General features: G+C 45.1%; 1 protein-coding gene across 6 annotated transcripts in view; it reads right to left on the bottom strand.

Annotated features, from left to right (window-relative positions):
* The window catches only part of ZHX3 (zinc fingers and homeoboxes 3), a 106,812-nt gene that overhangs the window by 7,182 nt on the left and 76,766 nt on the right, over positions 1-22,864 (bottom strand). For all 6 annotated transcript variants that reach the window (XR_006607874.1, XM_045084202.1, XM_045084201.1 and 3 more), the window contains one exon: positions 607-3,626. Coding sequence is in view for 5 of the 6 variants with exons in the window: in XM_045084202.1 (XP_044940137.1) it covers positions 607-3,472 (2,866 nt within the window). In the remaining variant the exon portion in view is untranslated. The remainder of the gene's footprint in view (positions 1-606; positions 3,627-22,864) is intronic.

Below are 22,864 nucleotides of genomic sequence, written 5' to 3' on the forward strand. Positions count from 1 at the left end.
AAGTTTTCTTTCAAGCTAATACCAGGGATACGATCCAGAGAAACGGAGGAACAAAACTCAAGCTTTTGATTCCACAGCTGTCTGAGAGGGAAGATGATTTTCCATTTCTCCAAATCAGAAAGAGCAACAAATGCAGATTACGGGGCTTTCACCATCTCCGTTAAAGCACTTCCCACATCTGAGGGCAATCTGAGCCCCTTTCCTTCTGCTCGCCGTCCTGAGTCGAATTTCAACAGTCCTGTTCCTCTCTCCTTACACGCGGGGGGCTGTGGTTCCGCCTGACTCTGAGGATGCTTTGACCTACTCTCCCACTGCTAGGAAATGTCTAGAAAAGCTTGCACACTTACAGGCCCACTGTGTTCCTTCCCCTAACGACACAGGAAACACATCACACTGTAGGTCATATTCCATCACGCTCTAATAGCTTCTGCTGCCAGGTGCCCCCTGAAGCAGCCGGCCACTTGGTCCCGCTGCCAGGGAGCTTAGGACAGCAGCCACCCCCGTACCACTTGAGCTGGCCGTTCTTCAGGGTGTACCTGCTGTCCCCAAACCAGGAGCCCCGCCCTCCCCCCCAGCGGATGGCCCCAGACCCCGAGGGCTCCTTACCCAGCTGAAGTCCAGCCTGGGGACTCCGGGTGTCAAAGGGCTCCGAGCTGGCCTCAGGGGCGCCGGGCTCCCACGACTCACTGTTTTCCGACACCTCCGCATACGCGTCGCCCATCCCTTTGTGCATGGCTGCAGGCTCACGGGCGCCCTGGTCCTCGCTGCCCGTGTCCGCCACAGCCCGGGTGTCCTCGCCCATCTTCTCTGCAAACCACTGCTTGACCTGCTGGGAGCTCATCTGGGTCTGGTCACAGAGGCTCTGCAGGTCCTCCTCCCGCAGCGTCTTGTGCGTCCCGTAGTAGTCCTGCAGCAGCTCCCGGTTGCCAGGGGCGATGACCAGCAGCCCTGGAGGGAAGTTGCCCCGCTTATAGTCTTCGTACCACTTGAGCTGGCCGTTCTTCAGGGCGTACCTGCTGTCCCCGAACCAGCGCACCACCTCGGGCCTCGGCAGGCCGGTCTGGGCCGTGATGGCGTCATAGTCCTGGGTGCTGGGCCACCGCGTCTGCACGAAGAGCTGGCGCAGCAGGTGCCGCTGCTGGGCCGTCTTCTTGCAGCTCGCCTTACCGGGGGGCTGCTCGGCGGGCTTGCCGGGCCCATCCTCTTCAGGCTCGCAGGCACCTGGCCCCGGGAGCTCGCTCCTGCCGTTGGCCTCCGTGACCCGCAGGTTCTTGAGGTTGATTTTGATGGGGCTGACCTTGCGCTCTGCCAGGGAGTGGCTGCCAAGCCCTTCCAGGGAGCCGTCTTCGCCGGGGACCCTCAGGTCCCCCACCAGCTCCCCTTCTCCCGCCTCGTCCTCAGCAGCCGCCACCGCCTCCTCATCCGGGCTGGGGCCCTCGTCGGCCCTCCTGGGGTCCTCGGCGCTCACTCTCTTCCGCCTCTCCGAGAACCAGCTGTCAATCTCTCTCCGGGTCATCTTGGTTTCAGTCCTCAGGCGGTCCAGCTCCTCGTCAGGGGGAAGGGGGTTTTGTGCAAAACTGCTCTCCAGGGCTCTGAGCTGCTCTGGGGCTCGCTCCTTGTACTTGGTTGGGGTGAAATCGGGGGTCTGGTGCCAGGCCTGGCGTCTGGCGGAAGGGGGTGCTGCCAGGGTGGCGGCTGGCGGGACGCAGGGCCCCTCGGGGGCCTTGGCCACCGCCGGAGAGAAGGGCGCCTCGGGCCCGGGGTCAATGACGATGGCACCAGGGTCGCCGGGCAGCACGGCCCTGGAGCCCTTCAGGTTCCGGCAGTGGTACCTGCGGTCGCTGAACCACTTGCGCACCTCCCTGGTGCTGAGGCCGGTCACTTTGGTCAGGTGCTCCACCTCGCTCTGCCCTGGGAACTGGTTCCGACAGAAGCTTCCCTTCAGGGCGGACAGCTGCTCGTGAGACTTCTTGTTCTTGTAGATGCTGGCGTCCAGGAAGGCTTGCGAGGTGATGCTGGGGCACGCTGTGAGCAGCGACTGGGCCGCGTTGACCACCTTCACCGCCGACGCCGTGTTGGAGCACACCGTGTTGATGGGCGCCACGGGGGGCTGCTTGGGCACCGACGTGACGGCGGGCGGCAGGGACGAGCTGGGCGCCTGTAGCCCGTTGGCCATCAGCGGCTGCGTGACCAGCAAGCCGCCCGCTGTGCCCTCCGGCTGCCCCACCACGTGACCCGGGAGGGCAGCCTGGATGAGGTGCTGGACGCCGCCGGCATTGGCGACCAGGGGCGTGTTGAGGACGGTGATCGTGGGCTGGGGAACGGACTGAATGACCGTGTTGAACATCTTCTTCCGGGCATCCTCAATCTCCTCGGGGGACCAGCTGATGCCCTGCTTCAGCCTCTGGGCTGTGAACCAGATCTTGAGCTGCTCTTCCGGGTACTTGGTGACCACGGTCAGATAGCAGAGCTCCGCTTTGGTCGGGTAGGGGAACTTATGGAACGAGTTCTTCAGAAAGCTGTTGGAGTCCATGGCCGCATTGTAGGTGGGAATGCTGCTCAGGGGGATCATCACCTTGGGGAGGGACTTGGACGTGGGCAGCGGCTGGTGCCCGTGGTGCTGGGCGTGCACGGGGGGCGGCTGCTGCAGGGGGAGGAACTGCGCTATGCCGGCCGGCAGAACCGGCACCGCTCCCAGCAGGGGCCCGTTGGCTGCATGTGGCCCTTTGGCCGAGCTGGGTGCCGGCTGATTGACCGGGACTGCCCCATTGACAAAGGGGTGGTCCCCCTCCTTCGCCTCGGTCTCCCCCGCTGGTGGGTTTGGTAAGGCCGTGTCACCCACAGGCTGACTGGACATGTTCTCCTTGAGCGTATGAATTTTTTTGGCTTCAGCTTTGCCTTTCATTATCTTCATGATTGGAGTTTTGGTAATGATGATTTCGGCCTGTCCGTCAGTCCCTTCAGCGTTGGGCTCACTCGGTGCGTCAGGAGCACAGGTGCTCTCGGGGACGCTCTGCTCCACAACCACGTGATTGTCTGGCTTGGCCACATTCCACACAAAGCTGGCTTCTCCCGAGTGACACTTGGCATTGTGCAGAGAAAGGCCCTCAGGAGTTTTTGCCAGAAAACTGCATTCAGTGCATACAAAAGTTGGATCCTTATTAAAGTCTGCGTGCTCTGAGTTCATATGTCCCACAAACTGAGTTATGTCCTGGGATCTGAAATCACAGTATTTGCAGGAAAACGAATAGCCGTCCAGCGTGCCCCGGTGCCCGTTGGCCAGGGCGGGGCCATCAGTGCTGCTGGATGTCGGGGCAGCCTCGCTGCTGCTGGCAGGCACCTTGGGGGGCAGCTCCTGCTGGGGTCCTTCCGGTAAAGCCTCGGCGGGCTGGGCCTCCGCGCTGGCGTCCTGTAGCACCACGGTCTTCACAGGGATCATGCAGGGGGTGGTGGACTTCCTCTTGCTAGCCATGGCGACAATCACACTGGCTGACCAGGGGTAAGCACCTGTCCCGTCAAGGGCCTCACAGCGTAATACGTTCCAGCTGCTCCATATGGACCAAAGAAACAGTTTCCAAGGAAAGTTTTCTCAGTTGTTTGCAGAAAGCAAGCTTTTCCTATTAAACCTAAGGAGGAAGAAAAAAAAAAACGCTCATGATCTCTTAGGCTCTGGCTGTGTACTTCCAGACACGCAGACGAACCCTGCAGCTTGCCTTCTATCACAGGGACCTTTTCTCGAGAAGTTCCCCAGCAGCCTGAACGTGGAGCCCCCACACACCAACAAAGTAGGGCCCTGAAGTATGACCTGGGGAGGTTCTAGTACCATTTAATAGACTTAAGACATGTGTTTTGTTTTGTTATTTCCCTCTGTATTCTTGTATTAAGTAACTCAGATTCAAAAACCAAGCAACAACAATAACAATAAAATAATCCTTTTTTCGATCTCCAAATTAATTCTGACCATGTCAGAGCGAGAACAAAACATCCAGTGTAATTCTTGTTTAAATGTTTGGGCCAACAAGGGTTTTTCTTTTCATAGCCTTCCCACACATGAGAACAAGACTCCGCCTCTGCCTCTCCCAAGTCAGGCCCAGAGGCCAAAGTCAGCTGCCGTGTGTGAAATGGGGGAGGAAGGGGTGTTTGGCGGCCCACAGGAGCCGGGCCCCCCTCTGTGGCCTTTCCCCGGCCTGCTGCCCGGCCACACCCACCAGGATGGCTTTCATCACGATGACAGATAACAACAGGCACAGGTGAGGCCCAGGGTGAGATGGGAGCCTTCCTCTGTGGCCGGTGAGATGCCTGTAAATTAGCAGATCCACTCTGTGAATTAGTTCGGCAGTTCGAGAAGTGAAATGAAGAGTTACCGTAAGACACAGTAAGTCCAGTGCTACGTATACACACAGAAGAAGTAACAATAGATTCACACAAACACTGTGCACAGATACGCATGACTTCATAATAATGGCTAAGAGGTAGGAGCCACCTCCGAGTGCGCCGGCAGGCGGATGCGCGAACCAAGCCAGGTCCGTCCATCTGGCGGAGGGCTGAGGTGCCATCGCGTGCTACTTACTACACGGATGGAAACATGCGAACCGCGCTGCTCCACGCGCTGAGCTGAGTAACCGCAAGGCTGTTGAAACGAGGGCCACAGGACTTTCCAAAGTGATCTTTCCCCCCTCAGTATTTATTAGGAAAATTTTCAAACATTTAACAGAGTTGAAAGAATTCTTCAGGGAACACCCAACTACTTACCACCTGAATGCTTACCATGGGACTCTTTTGAACAACATTACCCATTTAGGTAAGTTTGTCATACACCTTAGTTTAGTTTTATTTTTTAAAGATTTTATTTATTTATTTGACAGACAGCAATCACAAGTAGGCAGAGAAAGAGGAGGAAGAAGGAGGCTCCCTGCGGAGCAGAGAGCCCAATGTGGGACTTGACCCCAGGACCGTGGGATCATGACCTGAGCCGAAGGCAGAGGCTTTAACCCACTGAGCCGTCCAGGCGCCCCTGTCATGCACTTTTAAAAGGGTATCCAATAGAATAGGTACTTAAAGGGTAAAGCCCCAATTATTCAGAAAACCATTCATCCAGAAGACATTCGTGGAGCAGCTCTGACTAAGGAGATCTTAATGACCATGTGGAAACACAGTTTCCTAAATCAAGCCCTGAGTGACGGGGGCTGATATACATGCAAGGTTTTATGCTGCCGAAGATTTACGGAGAAGGTCCAGATGACAACTACATGTTCATCATTTTTTTTTAAACAGGATTTTTTTTTTTTTTAAGATTTTATCTATTTATTTGTCAGAGAGCAAGCACACAAGCAGGGGGAGCAGCAGGCAGAGGGAGAAGCAGGCTCACTGCTGAGCATGGAGCCTGATGTGGGGCTCGATCCCAGGACTCTGGGATCATGACCTCAGCTGAAGGCAGATGCTTAACTGACTGAGCCACCCAGGCATCCCTCATCATTCTTTATATAATCTCTTCCACACTCTGTCATAAAAATTCCTGTCTAGTAATTTTAACAAAATGAGAACAAAAGCATGTAACTTTAAAAAAATGTGTCTTTGGGAACTGAGAGACAGTCGATCAATTCACTAACTTACGCAGGCCTTGACAAAGTATGAGTTTATAGGTCAAATTCTTAAAGATAACTTTTTTTTGTCTTTTTTTAATTCTGAGGAAAGAACTAGGAGAACAGTAAGCTGGACAAGATGACTGAAATGTTTAGAGACGCGAGGCTCAGCAGACTCTCACCAGGTCCGGCTGCAGCACTCCGGAACAGCCCACGACTCATCAGTAAGAACAAGAATCATGAGAGCGGCTGACAGAGCCACAGAAACCTAACCACAGTGAGAGACTGTGACATGATGCTGTGGTTTTGAAAGATCAAGTAGACAACACTGAAGGCAGAGTATGTGACTCCTACTGGAGGCTAGTTTGACAGATACGGGAAGAGTTGAATATTCTACGATAATCAACTTCCTATTCTGGGGGTAAGAATAGTTTATTGATGGTGCATGACTGTGGGGGGCCCGTAAGGCTTCCTGGGCTACACAGGACTGGGCTGTCTCCTGCGACTTTAATAGTGACACTCACAGTCCTCCAACTTCATATTCTTTTTTAAAAAGCCATGAAACAGGGGCGCCTGGGTGGCTCAGTGGGTTAAAGCCTCTGCCTTCGGCTCAGGCCATGATCCCAGGGTCCTGGAATCGAGCCCCGCATCGGGCTCTCTGCTCAACAGGGAGCCTGCTTCCCCCTCTCTCTCTCTGCCTGCCTCTCTGCCTACTTGTGATCTCTGTCTGTCAAATTAAAAAAAAAAAAAAAAAGCCATGAAACATATTTAGAAGTTGGTCATGCGATATAATAAACCACATGTAAATCTCAACTCACTCCAACACAAAAACTTGCAGGTAGCATTCCCTTTTAAAAAAAATGTTAGCAATATAAATTTACATTGAAATTTATCCTTTTTACTTCCTCTTTCAAATTATGCTCTTTCTGTAGAAATTTCTTTCTCGGGCGCCTGGGTGCTCAGTGGGTTGGAGCCTCTGCTTTTGGCTCAGGTCGTGGTCCCGGGGTCCTGGGATCGAGCCCCGCATCGGGCTCTCTGCTCAACAGGGAGCCTGCTTCCCCCTCTCTCTGCCTGCCTCTCTGCCTACTTGTGATCTCTGTCTGTCAAATAAATAAAAAATCTTTAAAAAAAAAATTTCTTTCTCTCTCAGAAACAATGAAGAAAAGTGAAATTCTGCCCTACTCACTCCAAAGATACCTAGTGTCCATTACTTCAAATAATTTCTAGGCACAGATTACTATAACCACTTTTGTGTGTATGTATGTGTACACATTTAGTTTTATTGTAACAAAGCAACTTGTACACTTTTAGTGTTTAAAACTGAGCATCATCTTTCCAGTGAAACAAAAAGAAAATTTAAAAATAAACAGGAACAAAATTTCAATAGAGAATGTCAATTCCAAGTAAGATCCTATAGGTTCTGCTGATTCTCCCATCGAGTGGCAGGGCTCAACTCATCATTAGGAGAAAGTATAACCACTTTTTTAACACACGAAAAATAGAGTTGTATTTTTACCCTTCATTCTGCTGATTTTCCTCCCACGACAATGGGAAGAGTGTTAGAGTCTACAGTATATCTCACTCTTTTAAACAATGTTCTAATTTATGGGTGCATCCTAATTTACTTCACCAATCTAGCTGTTAATAGACATTTGCATTTCTCTAGTTTTTAAACTATTACAAGCAATGGCTCAATAACTTTCCCTGCATATACTTTTGTGCCTTTGAGAATTTCTAAAATTCTGAATTTCTTACAAGAATTTGTGACCAGGGGGTGCCAGGGTGGTTCAGTTGGTAAAGCTTAGCTGTGACTTAATAGTGTCATAAGTCCAGGCCCCGCATTGGGCTTCCGTGGAGCCCACTTAAACAAAAGCAAAACAAAACAAGAATTTCTGACTAGTAAAATATTGTTAGGAAAATACAAATTTCCCTGGGGCTCCTGGGAGGCTTGTCAGTTAAGCATTTGCCTTTCACTTGGGTCATGATCTCAGGGTCCTGCGATCGAGCCCCACATCGGGCTCTCTGCTCAGCCCGGAGTTTCTGCTTCTCCCTCTCCCTCTGTTGCTCCCCCTGCTTGTGTGCGAGCTCGCGTGCTCTCGCGCTCTCTCTCTCTGTGTCTCCCTCCAAACAGATGATGATTTTCACTCTCACCACCGCAGAACAAGTGCCCTCACTGCCACTGCGTATTGCTACTATTTCTAGTCTTTGCTAATTTGGTACATAAAGAACTGGTCACTATGGTTCTAACTTGCATTTCTTTATAGGCATGGTTGAAAATCTTTTCACTTATCACTGACATTTTGTAATAAATTATTTTTTTGTCTACTTTTCTATGGGATTTTGCAAGTCCACCATCTATTTTTTTAGTTCCACTATGGTTAGCATACAGTGCCCTTAACATTAGTTCCAGGTTACAATACAATGATTCAACAATTCCACATGGGACTCAAAGCTCATCACAAGCGTGCTCCCCATCATTTTCCCCCAACCCCCTCCCCTCTGGTAGCCATCACTTTGTTCTCTATAGGTTAAAAGTCCGTTTTTTGGTTTGCCTTTTTTCCCCCTCTGTTTTGTACCTTACATTCCACATATGAGTGAAATCATATGGTATTTGTCTTTCTCTGATTTACTTTGCTTAGCACTGTAGGGAGTCCTCTCTATATTAAGGGAAATGGCTCATCTGTCACAAATGAAGCTGTGGTTTATAGTGAGATTGCAAGAGTGTCTTAAATATTAGGAAATTTCTCTCTCCCCTTTTTTAAACTATTTAAAAAGATTTATTTATTTTTTTGACAGAAAGAGAGCGCACACACACAAGCAGGATGGGGCGGGGAAAGGGAGAAGCAGGCTCTGGGCCAAGCAGGGAGCCCGACGTGGGGCTCGATTGCAGGACCCTGAGGTCATGACCCAAGCAAAAGGCAGACACTTAACCAACTAAGCCACCCAGGTGCCCCAATATTAGGAATTTTCTGGAAAAAAAAAAAAAAAAAGATCTTCATTAATAAAGGAGGAAAGCTAAAACAGCATTTAATAAAATTATACCCTCAATTTTTTCTTGTGGTGAGACCATGTAATATAAAATTTACCATCTCAACTACTTTTAAGTGTATAATACAGTAGAGTTAACTTTATGTACTTTCTTGTGCAACCGATCTCAAGAATTCTCTTCATCTGCAAAACGGAAACTGTTCACCCACGGAACAACAACAGGCCCCCTTTTTGCTCTCCCTAACTCCCGGCAACCACCGTTCTACTTTCTGCTTCTGTGAGTCCAACAACTTAGAAGCATGCAGTATCTGTCTGTGTGTGACTGGCTTATTTCACTTGGCGTAATGTCCTCCAAGTTCATCCATGTTATACTAATTGACAGGATTTCCTTCCTTTTTAAGGCTGAATAACGTTCCATCGTACATGTATACTACATTCTCTTTATCCGTTCATCTGTTGAAGATTATTTAGGTCACTTCCATGTTTTGCCTGTTGTGCATAACGCTGCTGTGAACATGGTTATACAAATACCTCTTCAAGCCCATGCATTTGTTACTTTGGAATACATACCCTGAAGGAGGTTTGCTGGACATGCAGTAATCCTATTTTTGATTTTCTAAGAAGCCTTCATAATACTTTCCATAGCAGTCACACCATTTTACATTCTCACTGCAATGGATTTCTCCACACCTTTACCAACATTTGCTATTTTCTGTTTGTTTGGGAGGTTTTTGTTTTGTTTTACATTTTTGTTTATTTATTTGACAGAGAGGGATCACAAGCAGGCAGAGAGGCAGGCAGAGAGAGAGGAGAGAGGAGGAAGCAGGCTCCCCACTGAGCAGAGAGCCCGATGCGGGTCTCGATCCCAGGAACCTGGGATCATGACCAGAGCCGAAGGCAGAGGCTTTAACCCACTGAGCCACCCAGGTGCCCCCTGGGAGTTTTTTGATGGTGGCCATTTTAACGGGTATGAGTTGATGCCTCACACGGTTTGATCTGCGCCTCCCTAAGGATCAGTGATGCTGAGCATCTTTTCATATACTTGGCCATTTGTACAGCTTCTTTGAAGAAATATCTATTCAAGTTCTTTGTTCATTTTTCAATCAGTGAACATAATCAAAGTCACAATCAAAATACAATCAAAAACAATTTTTCAATTGTGTTGTAGGAATTCTTTAGATACCCTAGATACTACTCCTCCTCAGATGCATGGTTTATAAATTTTCCTCCTATTGCATAGGTCACTTTATCATTCTGTTGTTTCCTTTGAGGTACAGAGTTTTTAAGTTTGATGTAGTCCCATTCGCCTTTTGCTTTTGTTGCGTGTGCTTTTCATGTCATATCCAAGAAATCATCACCAAACCAATACCATGAAGCTTTTCCCTTGTTTTTCTTCTTGAAGTTTTATAGTTCCAGCTTGTACATTTAGGTCTTTATTTTGAATTAATTTTTTAATGTGGTGTGACATAATGGTCCAACTTCATTCTTTTGCATATGAGATCCAGTTTTTCCTATACCATTTGTTGAAGGGCCTATTCTTTCTCCACTGTGTAGCCTTGGCACACTTGTTGGGAATCACTCACCCATATATGCAAGAGTTTATTTCTAGGCTCTCTATTCTGTTGCATAGGTCTACAGCCATCTTTATGCCAGTACCATACCATTTTGCTCACTGTAGCTTTCTAATATATTTTGAAAACAGGAAGCATTAGGCCTCTAGCTTTGCTTTCCTTTCTCAAGATTGTTCTGGCTATTTAGGGTCCTTTGAAATTCCATATGAATTTTAGGATTTTCCCCCCCATTTCTGAAAAAAAAAAAAAGCCATTAGGATTTTTAACAGAAATTGCATTGAATCAATAGATGGCTTTGAGTAGTATGGGCATTTTAACAATATTAATTCTTCTAATCCATAAACATGAGATGTGTTCCTTTTCATTATGTCTTTAATCTTGTCAGGCACTGTTTTATAGTTTTTAGTGTACAAGTCTTTTGACTCCTTAATTAAGTTAATTCTATTCTTTTGATGCTGTTGTAAATGAGACTGTTTTCCTATTTGGATTTTTCACTGTTAGTATACAGAAAGACAACTGATTTTTGCATGTTGATTTCATGTCCTTCAACTTTGTTGAATTCTTTTGTTCTGGCACTTATTTTTGTGGAATTTTTACATGGTTTTCTACATATATGATCCTATCATCTGTGAACAGAGATAATGTGACTTCTTCCTTGGAAGACTTTTATTTTTTTGACTAATTGCTCTGCTAAGATTTCCAGTAGTATGTTGAAATGGAAGTGGTGAGATGGGCAGCTCCTGATCTTAAAGGAAAAGCTTTCAGTTTTTCATCACTAAGCATGTTAGCTGTGGGCTTTTCATACACAGCCTTTATTATGTTGAGGTAATTACCTTCCTAATTTGTTGAGTGTTATCATGAAATTATTAATTTTTTAATTTTAATCTTAATTTTTTAAGATTTTATTTATTTATTTGACAAAGAGAGAGAACCAGAGAGCACCAGCAGGGCGAATGGCAGAGAGAGGAGGAGAAGCAGGCTCCCCACTGAGCAAGACTTAGTCCCAGGACCCTGGGATCATGACCTGAGTCAAAGGCAGAAACTTAGCCCAGTGAGCCACCCAGGCACCCCAAAAGGATGTCTACTCTTATCAAGTGCTTTTTCTGCATCAATTGAGATGATCATATGGTTATGATCCCTCAATCTGTTAATGTGGTGTATTACACTGATTTTCATATGCAGAACCATCCTTGCATTCCAAGAACAATCCCACTTGCTTATGGTACATCATAATCCTTTAAATGGGCTATTGAATTTGATTTACTAATATTTTGTTCAGCACTTTCATATCAATAGTCATCAGCAAGATGATCAATAGCTTTCATGTAGTATTTTTGGTTTTAGGATCAGGGTAATGCTGACCTCATAAAATAAGTTTGAAGTGTTCCCTTCTCTTCAATTTTTGGAGGAGTTTGAGAAGGTTTGGTGTTAATTATTTTTTAAATCTGTGATAGAAATATCCACTGAAGCTGTCTGGTACTGGGCTTCTCTTTGTTGGGAGTTTTCTGATTACTGATTCAATCTCCTTACTAGTTATAAGTCTGACCAGATTTTTAATTTCTTCATGATTTAATCTTGGTAGGTCGTATGTTTCCTAGAATGTATCCATTTCTTCTAGCCTATTGAATGTGTTGGCATATGATTGTTCATAATGGTCTCCTATGGGCCTTTTTATTATTGTAGCATCGGTGGTACTCTCTTCTCTTTATTTCTGATTTTTGCTATTGGGTCTCGTCTCTTTTTTTCTTAGTCTGGCTAAGAGTGTGCCGATTTTTTTTTAAGGGTGTGTGAATTCTGTTGATCTTTTAAAAAAAAGAACTCTTTCATTGAATTTTTTCTATTGTGTTTCTATTCTGTATTTTTTTTTATTTTTATTTTTTTTTTTGAAAGAAGAAAAACATTTTTTATTACAGCCTATTTACATCTGTCCAACATACTTATTTACTCTAATACTGACTAATGTATAATACTGTACACAAAGAAAGAAGTTAAATGAGTTATAATTCAGTCGAAGTATAGCTGGCCATTTTAAAACTTAGCACTGAATCTTTCTGGTATGAAATATGATATCTGGCAATCTGGTCCAGTTCATTACATCAGGTCATTTGTATGTTCTTATTACCATTTTGATAGCATAGCACATTTTATAACCCAGACATTTTATTTTTGCTTTAATCTTTGTTACTCTCTTCCTGCTAACTTTGGGTTTATTTTGTTCTTCTTTTTCTAGTTCCTTAAGGTATATTGTTAGGTTGTCAATTTGAGATCTTCCTTTTTTTTAAATGTAGACATTTATGACTGTAAATGACTCTCTTAATACTACCTTTGCTGCATCCATAAGTTTGGGTATTTTTTTTTATTTATTTCAAGATATTTTCTAATTTCCCTTGTGATTTCTTCTTTGATCCATTGGTCATTCAAGAGTATATTGTTCCATTTCCAACTATTTGTGGATTTCCCAGTTTCTGCTATTTTTCTTGCTTTATATCATTGTGTTTGGAAAAGACACTTTGTAAAATCTCAAATCTTCTTCAATTTGCTAAGGCTTTGTTTTGTATCCTACTATGTGATCTATCCCAGAGGAACTCCCAGGTACTCTTGAGAAGAAGGTGCATATTCTGTTGCTGTTGAGTGTTCTGTGTATGCCCCTCAGGTCCAACTGGTCTAAGGTGCCATTCCAGTGTAAACTTGCCTTCTTGAAAAGATTTAGCAAATAAAGGAAATGAGGGGAACAAAGAAGGAAATGTTCCCACATAAAGAATTTCTACCAGAAACCCCCAAAACATTATACCTAATAGTGAAATAGTCAAGTCAGGAACAAGCTAAGAATTCCCACTATCATTACTTAATATTGTAATGGGATCCTAAACAGTAAAATATGATTTCTTAAAATGTGAGAGACATGCAGTAAAACAAAAGAGAGAGAGAGAGAGAAAGAGAGAAGACAAATTGGTTTTATTTGCATATGAGGAGACTAGCTAGCGAGAAAATCTGAAAAATCATTGTAACTAGTAAAGGATGGGGTAATATGATAAGACACATCTGTAACACACACAGTTATCACAAAGTTTTCCATATGCCGAAAATAATCAATTAGGGAAGGAAATGGGGGGTGGGGGTGGGGAGAAGAGCCCACTCACATTAGCAACCATATGTGGAAAAGATCGCAGAATAAACCTTTGTAAGATGTGTAAAATCTATATGTTAATAACTACAAAACTTCAGTAAGAACAAAAAAAGAAGAGCTAAACAAAGGGAGAAGAACAGCATATTCCTAGAGGCAAAGATTAAGAACTGTGTAGCTATCAGTCCTCTCTCTAGGTTAATCTCTAAACTCAGTACAATTATAATCACAATCACAATCACAATCAAAATGCTACCACGTAGAGCAAATATTGTAAAAAGTTAATAGTAAAATCTAGGTGGTGAGTATATGGATGTTCACTAAAAATTATTTCAGTTTTTCTGTATGTTTGAAAATTTTATTTAAAAATGTTTGGGGCACCTGGGTGGCTCAGTGGGTTAAAGGCTCTGCTTTCAGCTCGGGTCATGATCCCAGGGTCCTGGGATCGAGCCCCACATCGGGCTCTTTGCTCAGCAGGGAGCCTGCTTCCTCCTCTCTCCTCTCTCTCTGCCTGCCTCTCTGCCTACTTGTGATCTCTGTCTGTCAAATAAATAAATAAAATCTTTAAAAAAACTTTTAAAAATGTTTGCAGAATTGCTAATAAAATTTAAAATTTAATTTTAAAATGTTTGAGGATTTTTTAATGCAATTTGACCAGCTGAATCTGAAATTCCTCTGGAAGGGGAAAAAAAGCAGCTTACAAGTCCTAAAACAGCTATTTAGAAGAACGTGCTTTACCTAACAGGAAAACATATGTTAAAGCTTGAGTAATTAAAATAATGTGTTATCAGCGTAAGAAACTAAATGGATGGATGGCTCATCTAGCTGCACTTTGCATATATGGGATTTTCAGAGTATGAAAGCAGTGCTATTTTTAAAGAGGTTGGAAAAGACAGACAAATTAAGAAGTATGACAACTAACTTCAAGCCTAACTCATGTTTTAAAGAACAATAATTTCCAGGTGAATTTATTTATTTATTTTTTTTTTTAAAGATTTTATTTATTTATTTGACAGAGAGATCACAAGTAGGCAGAGAGAGAGAGAGAGAGGAGGAAACAGGCTCCCTGCTGAGCAGAGAGTCCGATGCGGGACTCGATCCCAGGACCCTGAGATCATGACCCGAGCCGAAGGCAGTGGCTTAACCCACTGAGCCACCCAGGCGCCCCAATTTCCAGGTGAATTTAACAGAGAAATATAACAAGAAAAATTGCAAATATATTAGAAAAAATATAGTAAAAAACTTAAGTTTTGCTGAAAAATTCTTCCTGTGCAAGAAAGACTGAAAACCTAGAAACTGCAAAAGAAAAGGTTGATTGATTTGACTTCATAAATGCTACAGATTTTTGAATACTAAAGGAAACCATTAACAAGGCTTATGCACAAGTCATTGGACTCTTGATTTCAGCTCAGGTCAGGATCCCAGGGTTGTGAGATTGAGCCCCTTGTCGGCTCAGCAGAGAGTCTGCTTGGGATTCTCTCTCTCTCCATCCCTCAACCCCCACCCAGTCCACACGTTTGCTTGCTCACTCTCTCTCTAAATAAATGAATCTTTTTTTAAAATATGAGGCTCTTCTCCCTTCCTCACAGATTGGCAAAAATCAGAAAAACAGACCTTGCCATATTCATGCACCACTGGTGAGAGTATAAATTGGTGAAATTTTTATGGAGGGCAACTTGTTTATTATTATTTTTTAAAGAGTTTATTTACTTATTTGACAGAGAGAGTGAGAGAGCACAAGCAGGGGAAGCAGCAGAGTGAGAGGAGGAAGCAGGTCCCCCGCCGAGCAGGGAGCCCAACACCAGGCTTGATCCCAGGACCCTGGGATCATGACCTGAGCCAAAGGCAGACACTTAATAGACTGAGCCACCCAGGTGCCCTTATGGAAGTCAATTTAGCAACAGATGAAAAGGGCTCTCCTTTCATCTAGCCATTTCCCTTTGAAGAACCCACATTATCTGATGAAGTACAAAAAAAAGAGGCACATGATTGCGAAGATACCAGTCAGGTCATTCACTCCATCAGTTCACAGCACGAACAACATCCGTTAGTTGAGTAGTTGGGTCATGATAAGACAACATAACTAGTGCTTGGAAATGAACTGCAGCCATTCAAAAGGATTAAGACCTATGGGTACTGATGCAAATACATTTCTAAGACTTTTTAAAAAAGATTTTATTTATTTGATTTATTTGAGAGAGACAGTGCACCTGCATGCACAAGCTGGGAGAGGGGCAGAGGGAGAGGGAGAAAGGGACTTTCCACTAAGCGGGGAGCCTGATGGGGTGGGGGTGGGGAGGGGGGGCGGGGTGGGGGGGGCTCAATCCCATGACCCTGGGATCATGACCTCAGCCAAAGGCAGACACTTAAGCAACTATGCCACCCAGGTGCCTTTCCAAGACTTATTTAATAAACTATGTAGTGTCGTGCATAATAAAATATATTTCATTGTATAAAGAACAATCTGTGTAGACCTAATTGGCTTGAATAGAAACAGCATTTACAAGAATGAAGAACAGGAACACCTGGATGGCTCAGTCAGTTGAGTGACCATCTCGGTTTCGGCTGGGGCCGTGATCTCGGGGTCATGAGCCCCACATCGGGCTCTGTGCTGAGTGCGAAGCCTGCTTAGGATTCTTGCTCTTCCTCTCCTTCTGCCCACCCCCTCAGGTGTGCATTCTCTCTCAAATAAACAATAAATAAAAGAACAAAGAATAAATACTGATTCATTAAATCGTGAGTGACTTTATTAGGAAGGAATCTTTTTAAATTATTTTTTAAAAATTTATGCTTTCTATATCATTTGAATTTGTTATAATTGTGTGTTGATTATAACAATTAAAGATTATCAGTAGGAATTAGAGAGTATCAATAAGAATTGAAATACATTAAAAGTAACAGTGTCCGTGAGCAGGACACCCTGCCCAGGCAGTGTCTGTGAGCTGCTCTCATTTAGAGCTGGGAGTTTCACGGTGACATGAACCACCTTGTGCGCGCAGGACTGGTGCCCAGGCTTTTTCCAAATGGAGGCCCCACCTGGTAGCCCTAGCTTATCATTTGCTTGGCAACCTGGTCTTGTGGAAGTCATTCAACTAGAACAACAAACGACAATCGCCATGGGTTTATCTATTCCGGGGAGGTGGAGGGGATGTGACCATTCACTGTTTTCAAATACTAGTTTCAATCCATCAACAGACTTGACCACTTTGTAGAACCACGGACACCCTGAAATCCATAAAGGCACAAACAGAGGCAGAGTCCTTGAAATGCACTTTTGACACTTAAAAATGCCCTACTTACAAGCATCCTAAATATCACACACTTGTGAGCAGTTAGACTTGGTAGCTGAAAAACATCTGTGAACCCTCCCAGCCCCAGCGCTCCTCGACCCAACACACTGGAAGTGTCAAAAAGTGGTTCCGGGCCAGATGTGCAAACAAAAAAGAATGCCCGGCAGGCTCTCATGTGAATGCAGCCGGGGCTGGGAGCAATGGAGTGTGGGAACACCTGTCTGGATCACTGTTTGGCACAACTCAGGCTGGTCCCCAGTAGTGGGGACCCGCGGCTGGCACTGGGAACCACTGCCAGAAGTGCCAAATTCAATCAGTGGGTTCAACCTCAAGAGACTTCTGCAGGAGAAGATAACACCACACACAAGAGGACTGACTTGCCCCAACGGCGCCATGGCTATGTCGGAAAGAAAGGCTGAGAAATTTCCAAGATCAACTATGAAACCGGATTTACTATAATTTTATCACTCAAAGTGCTTCGTAGCCCGCCAAGTGCTTTCATTTCTTTTGATCCATCCCCAAAGCCTCCTGAATTGGTCATTATCACCCCTTCCCCATCTTAGCACTGAGGAGCAGTGAGCAAGGACGGGACGGGACCTGACCAACATCACAGAGCAGGTTTATGGATGAGCCCAATGTCCTGATGCTACATCCTACTCTGTTTTTTAGGCCACATTCACTCTGAATACCAACTGAATAATAAACCCACTACCTATAATTAGTTTTACATTATTAATTATATTAATTTGAGACTTATTTTTTTTTAAGTTTTTATTTAGTGACAGATCACAAGTAGACAGAGAGACAGGCAGTGGGAGTGGTGGGGGAGCAGGCTCCCTGCTGAGCAGAGAACCCCAGGCAGGGCTCCATCCGAGGACCCTGAGATCATGACCTGAGCCGAAGGCAGAGGCTTTAACCTCCTGAGCCACCCAGGCACCCCTAATTTGAGCCTTCTTACAGAGGGTGCAAAGGTTTTACGAGCTGATCTATTCCAATGTTATTATTGTTGTCTTAAATTAGAATGACTTGACATTGTGAAGGCTACCATGATCTTTACTATGTGTGACCATCTCTACTGTCAGAAGAGAGGATACATTATTTACTCAGGTATGAGTAAAGAGCTCTGTTACAGCAGAGCCAAGTGATTAGACCAAGTCAGTCATCAAGAATCTATAACAAAAAGAGCACAAGGAAACCGTCCATCCTCAGGAATGTGTGTGGGCAGGACCTTGGCAGGCCAGCAGATCTGCTGGCTACAATTACCAGGTTTTGCTGAAACAAAGAAAGGAGTTACAAAGAATTCCAGCCTGTTTCTAAGCCAGAATCCTCAAGTGTCAAAGCCACGCCAGCCCAGAGCTGGCCTCATTTTACTCTCTGGATATGTAAGGGTCACAATACTTTCTGCATTTAGTAATCACCCTTCAGCTGAGGGCTTGCGGCCAGAGTTCTCTACTTGTTTTTTCCCCCTCGAACAATTGTTTCTGTCAAGTCACCAACAGAAATAGCCTGCTCCAGTCAGATGTTATCACCTCTTTGGTGAACACTAATTGATTCCTTCTCAAACTCAGAAAGATGATCATAATATAAATACAGAGTAATCAGAATTAGAGGGATTTGAGAGACCACATATTTCAATCTCTCATTTTTGCCTGAATCATCTCGAAAATATCTCTACGTTTGAATACTTCCAGTTGACAGGAGGGTCAGCCTCTACGGAGGTTGAAATGATGTGGGAATGGTTCCTTGTAGTAAGCAGACAGAGACATCCCGCTTGTAGGTTTCGCTCTCTCAATTTTTCACTCAAAAATAGTTGAGGACTTACTGTGTACTAAGTACCATGTGCTTGATACTGGGTACACAAAGATTTTTAGAAAGATGTGATCCCTGTCCTCAAGAAGAGAATTGTTTGCTGTGACCTTGAGGCTCTATACCAGTATCCTGGGGCGTGCTCTTCTTCTGGACATGCTGGAGTTCTCTGCAAACTTGAAGACAAGACACAACCAATAACACGCAGGCAAGTGGGCCTTCTCTAGGGGAAAGCTTGACGAGAAAGGACATGCTTTGCTTCACTATTTACTCTCTGGCCCTCAACTGGCCATGTTGCAGACTGCGGCTACTTTGTTCGTGCAAACTGAAGACAAACGCTGACCCACAATGTAAGCAGAGTGTGAGCCAGGGATAACCTTGCTGTTGGAAGCCACTATGGTTTTCGGAGTTGCTTGTTACTACAGCGTAATCCAGCCTGTCCTGACTGATACACAGTATAAGCAAAGTCTGACAAACGATCAAGCAAAAGCAAACAATAAGCCAAGCACCGCAGTAGAAGCAGGTACAAGATTCAGGGAGGGCAGAGGAAAAGCCGTACCATCAATCTCAGTTATCTGGAGGACTTGGCTAAGGGCTCACAGAAGAGTCAGCCTCTGAATGAGAAGTTCAAGGATGAGCGGTTACTGTTGAGAAACGAGTGTTCCCAGGGAACACTCTGCAGAGCCAGAGAGGGAAAAGAAAACATAGCATGTGTGGAGGGCCACGAGGAGCTCAGTTTTGCTGGCGTATGCAGTGTGAATGGGGTGGGTTTACCACGAAACTGAGGAAGTGGAAGCTTTCAGGACCTTCCCTGGCCTGGGTACCTTCAATGACCTCTATCTATATTTTTTATAAACTTGTGCTTCTAGTCTTTATATTTCTATATTATTGATACCTAAGTCTAAGGCCTCCTTCCTAATGTTCAGGTTCCACAAAAGCTAGATGTGCTTCGGATGGGGCGCGGGGAATAAGGAAACGATTACTAGACCTGGTCATCTTGCACGTGATACCTTTGCAACATGTGACACAAGGAATCCCGTTCCCTAGCAGGCTTTACCCCCAAGCCGACCTCCCTCTCCCTGCCCTTTGTGTCACAGGTTGGAGAGTCTGCACCAGCCACTGCTTTTTTCTGAATATGCTCTTGTTTGTTTACAGCCGTCTCAGGAGTGGCCCCGAATCTACATCAAATCCTCCAGATGTAGTCTGCATATATTTATCTTTCTTTAGTGGCATATCTTATGTCATACTTAATCCTGCCATAAAAGTTTTACCCAAATGATGCCAGAGTATTTATACTGTGAGCTTCCTCAGAAAAATATGAAGCAGTGCTCCTGGCTTTAATTCACATCACCAGTACCAAAATACACTTGTTTGATTCCATTTAGGTTTGACAGACTCTGAGGAACAAGTCTGGTGAGGAAAAAGGAGATAGCTAATTCATTTAACAGAAAAGAGGGGATAGTAAATCCATTTAACAACTGTTTACTGTTTACCCGGTGTCAGGCACTGTTCTATACATTATAATATGGGTGAGATTTAAAAAAAAATATATATATATATATATAAAATATATATAAATATAAATATATATAAAATATATATAAATATAAATATATATATATATTATATATATACCTCCCTGGAGTTCACATTCTAGGGGGAAGAGGGAAGACGATAAACCAAACAAATAAATGAAATTGTGTGTTAAAGAGTAACAAGTGCAGGGGTGCAGGGGTGGCTCAGTGGGTTAAAGCTTCTGCCTTCGGCTCAGGTCATGATCCCAGAGTCCTGGGATCAAGTCCCACATTGGGCTCTCTGCTGTGGGGAACCTGCTTCCCCCTCTCTCTGCCTGCCTCTCTGCCTACTTGTGATCTCTGTCCGTCAAATAAGTAAATAAAATCTTTAAAAAAAATTAATAAGTGCAATGGAGAAAAATAAAGCAGGGAAGGGGAGGAGTCCACACTGGGTGGGGAGGGGATGGGGTCGCAGTGTTAAACTGGGTGTTTGGACTGCTCTCTCTGTGAATGTGACATTGGAGCAGAGACCTGGAGGTGAGGAAGTGAGCCATCTGGATGTGGGGGAGAGTGTTCTAGGCAGAGGCACAAGCTGGCGCATGGAGCTTGAAGTGGGAATGTGCCCAGCTGGTTAAAGGACAGCAAGGAGGCCAGTTAATGGGGTGGGAGCAGTCGAGAAAGCAGGAGGAGAGGGTCGGAGAGGTGAGGAGGCCCACTGCGCAGGGCCCTGTGAGGACCTGTTCTGTCTGGGGCTGCAGAGCCCTGGGGAGTGCTTGGAGCAGAGAGGGCTGACGGGGTCCAGCGTGCGTGCTGCGGGCGCCTCTGCTGGCCGCGCAGAGAACAGCCGGCAGGACGAGCACGTGGAGGAAGAAGAAACCTGTCCTGGGGTCATGCCAGCAATCCAGGCAGTAGAGGACCGCAGTAGGGACTGAGATGGCCCAGATGGAGGCAAAGAGAAGGGGCTGGATTCTAAATACACTTGGAAAGTAGAGCTGACAGGATTTCCTAAAGGACTGGATGGAGTGCGTGGGCACTGAATGCAGAGCAATCTGGGAGGCCTGTGAGGTCTTGGACCCGAGTGACTGGAAGGATGGCACTGCCACCAACCACCAGGATAGGTCTGAACCTGCAAAAACCCAAAGCACGTGTGTGCTGCTAGGACTGGAAGGTCCCTGTCCAGGTGCAAGCAGATGGAGCTGGTTTGGTCCGAGGTGGTTTAGATGAGTAATGGGTCAGGCTGCTAATGAGTGGCGAGGCTGTGCCAGGCTAATACCCCCAGTGAAAAGATTTTGCTCTGTGCTCAAACCTGCTCTCACACAGAGAAACTGCAGAAAGCAGGGGGAAGTCGGAAGAAGCGGGGTGGGGCCAGGGGCGAGGTGTTGGGGACAGGAGGTGGCTGGGAACAAACCTAGGATACCTTGAGAGGCAACTAGTCAGAGCCTACACCCTTGGAAGTGTGGGACAGCGCCTTTCAAAATTAAACATTATGTTACTTGCATCCTAAATTTTGTTTCAAGTACAAAAGTAAATTACTTTATTAAATTTAAAACGAAAATTTTTAAAAAACACTATAAATGGTTTGTTCTGGATGTGGTTTTACTTCTGAATTACATTTGTTTTGTTTTCATTGAATTTTTCCAGTGTGGGCCAGAGAGTTTACAGGCAAAATAGCTTGCAGGGGAGTGGGCCGGCTTGAACCTCTCAAGAACACTGATTGAAAGAAGAACTCTCTGGCTCTCCCCTGTGGATAGGATGCTCCCCCGCCTACGGCAGGCTCTGTCTGCACTGCACTGATAACAGTGGCCTTACTGCAACGAAGCCCAGCAAGATGGCACAAAAAGTGGGGAGAGGAGGCCAATCTCACTCACAGTAAAAGAAATACTAATTAAAATCACTTAGGCTCTCTTTTTTTTTGTTGTTGTTTACTTTGGAAAAGCTCAGAATGTTTGACAACATACTGAGTTGACAAGGGTTTGAGGAAGTGAGGTACTCACACACCGCCTGCAGGAGTGAAAACTGGTAAATTCTCTACTGAGAAGTACATAACAGTAGCTAATGAAATTACCAGTGCTCATTCCCTTTGATTCAGCCAGTCTGTCTCCAGAACGTAGCCTCTGGATAGGCCGGTCTGCATGTACAAGGTAACCTGCTGTCAACACTGTAATAGCACAAGTGGAAATAATCTGATTGTCCACGAAAAAGGGAACAGAATAATATGTACCTGTGAAAAAGAATGCGGGAACACTTTTTATACTAGGGCTTAATCTTCAAGATCATGTTGTTTTTTTTAAAAAGCCACGTGAGGAATAAAAATAGATGTGCTTATGTGTACATATGTATACAGTGTGTATATGTGCACACACTATATACACACATATCCATACATGTGTATACACACACACACTATATATATACATACATATATACAGATACAGATACACATACTTAAAATATCTCTAGACAATACATGAGAAACTAGTACCCCTGGTTGCCTCTGGAAAGGGGAATGAGGAGTCAGTGAAGCTCTTCCCTGTGAAACCTTTTAAATGTTCCACGATGTGCAGGGCACCTGGGTGGCTCAGTTGGTTAAGCATCTGCCTTTGGCTCAGGTCACAATCCCAAGGTTCTGGGCTGGAGCACAACGTTGGGCTCCCAGATCGGGCTGGGGGGTGCGGTTTGCTTCTCCCCATCCCCCGCTTGCTCACTCTCAAATAAAATCTTTTTTAAAAATACTCAACAATGTGAATGTGCTATGTATTCAAAACAAAAGATTAAAATTTGAATTAATATGTAAATGGAAAAAATGTTAGCCCATTACCGAAAGCCTGTGGGTTGTTACAAATAGCAATGAGTGAAAAGGCGAGAAGCTAACGGGGTTGGGGCGGAGGACAAGAATCTGGGGTGAAGGTTAATGCCATGCGGAGCTCCTTTACATTTCAAACTTCTAGTAAACACAGATGGGCTTTTGGCTGAACTTCTGTAGCGGTGT

The sequence above is a fragment of the Mustela putorius genome, unplaced genomic scaffold (genome assembly GCF_011764305.1).
Source record: "Mustela putorius furo isolate JIRA1106 unplaced genomic scaffold, ASM1176430v1.1 tig00000743_pilon_pilon_pilon, whole genome shotgun sequence".
In the NCBI taxonomy this organism is placed as follows: Eukaryota; Metazoa; Chordata; class Mammalia; order Carnivora; family Mustelidae; genus Mustela; species Mustela putorius.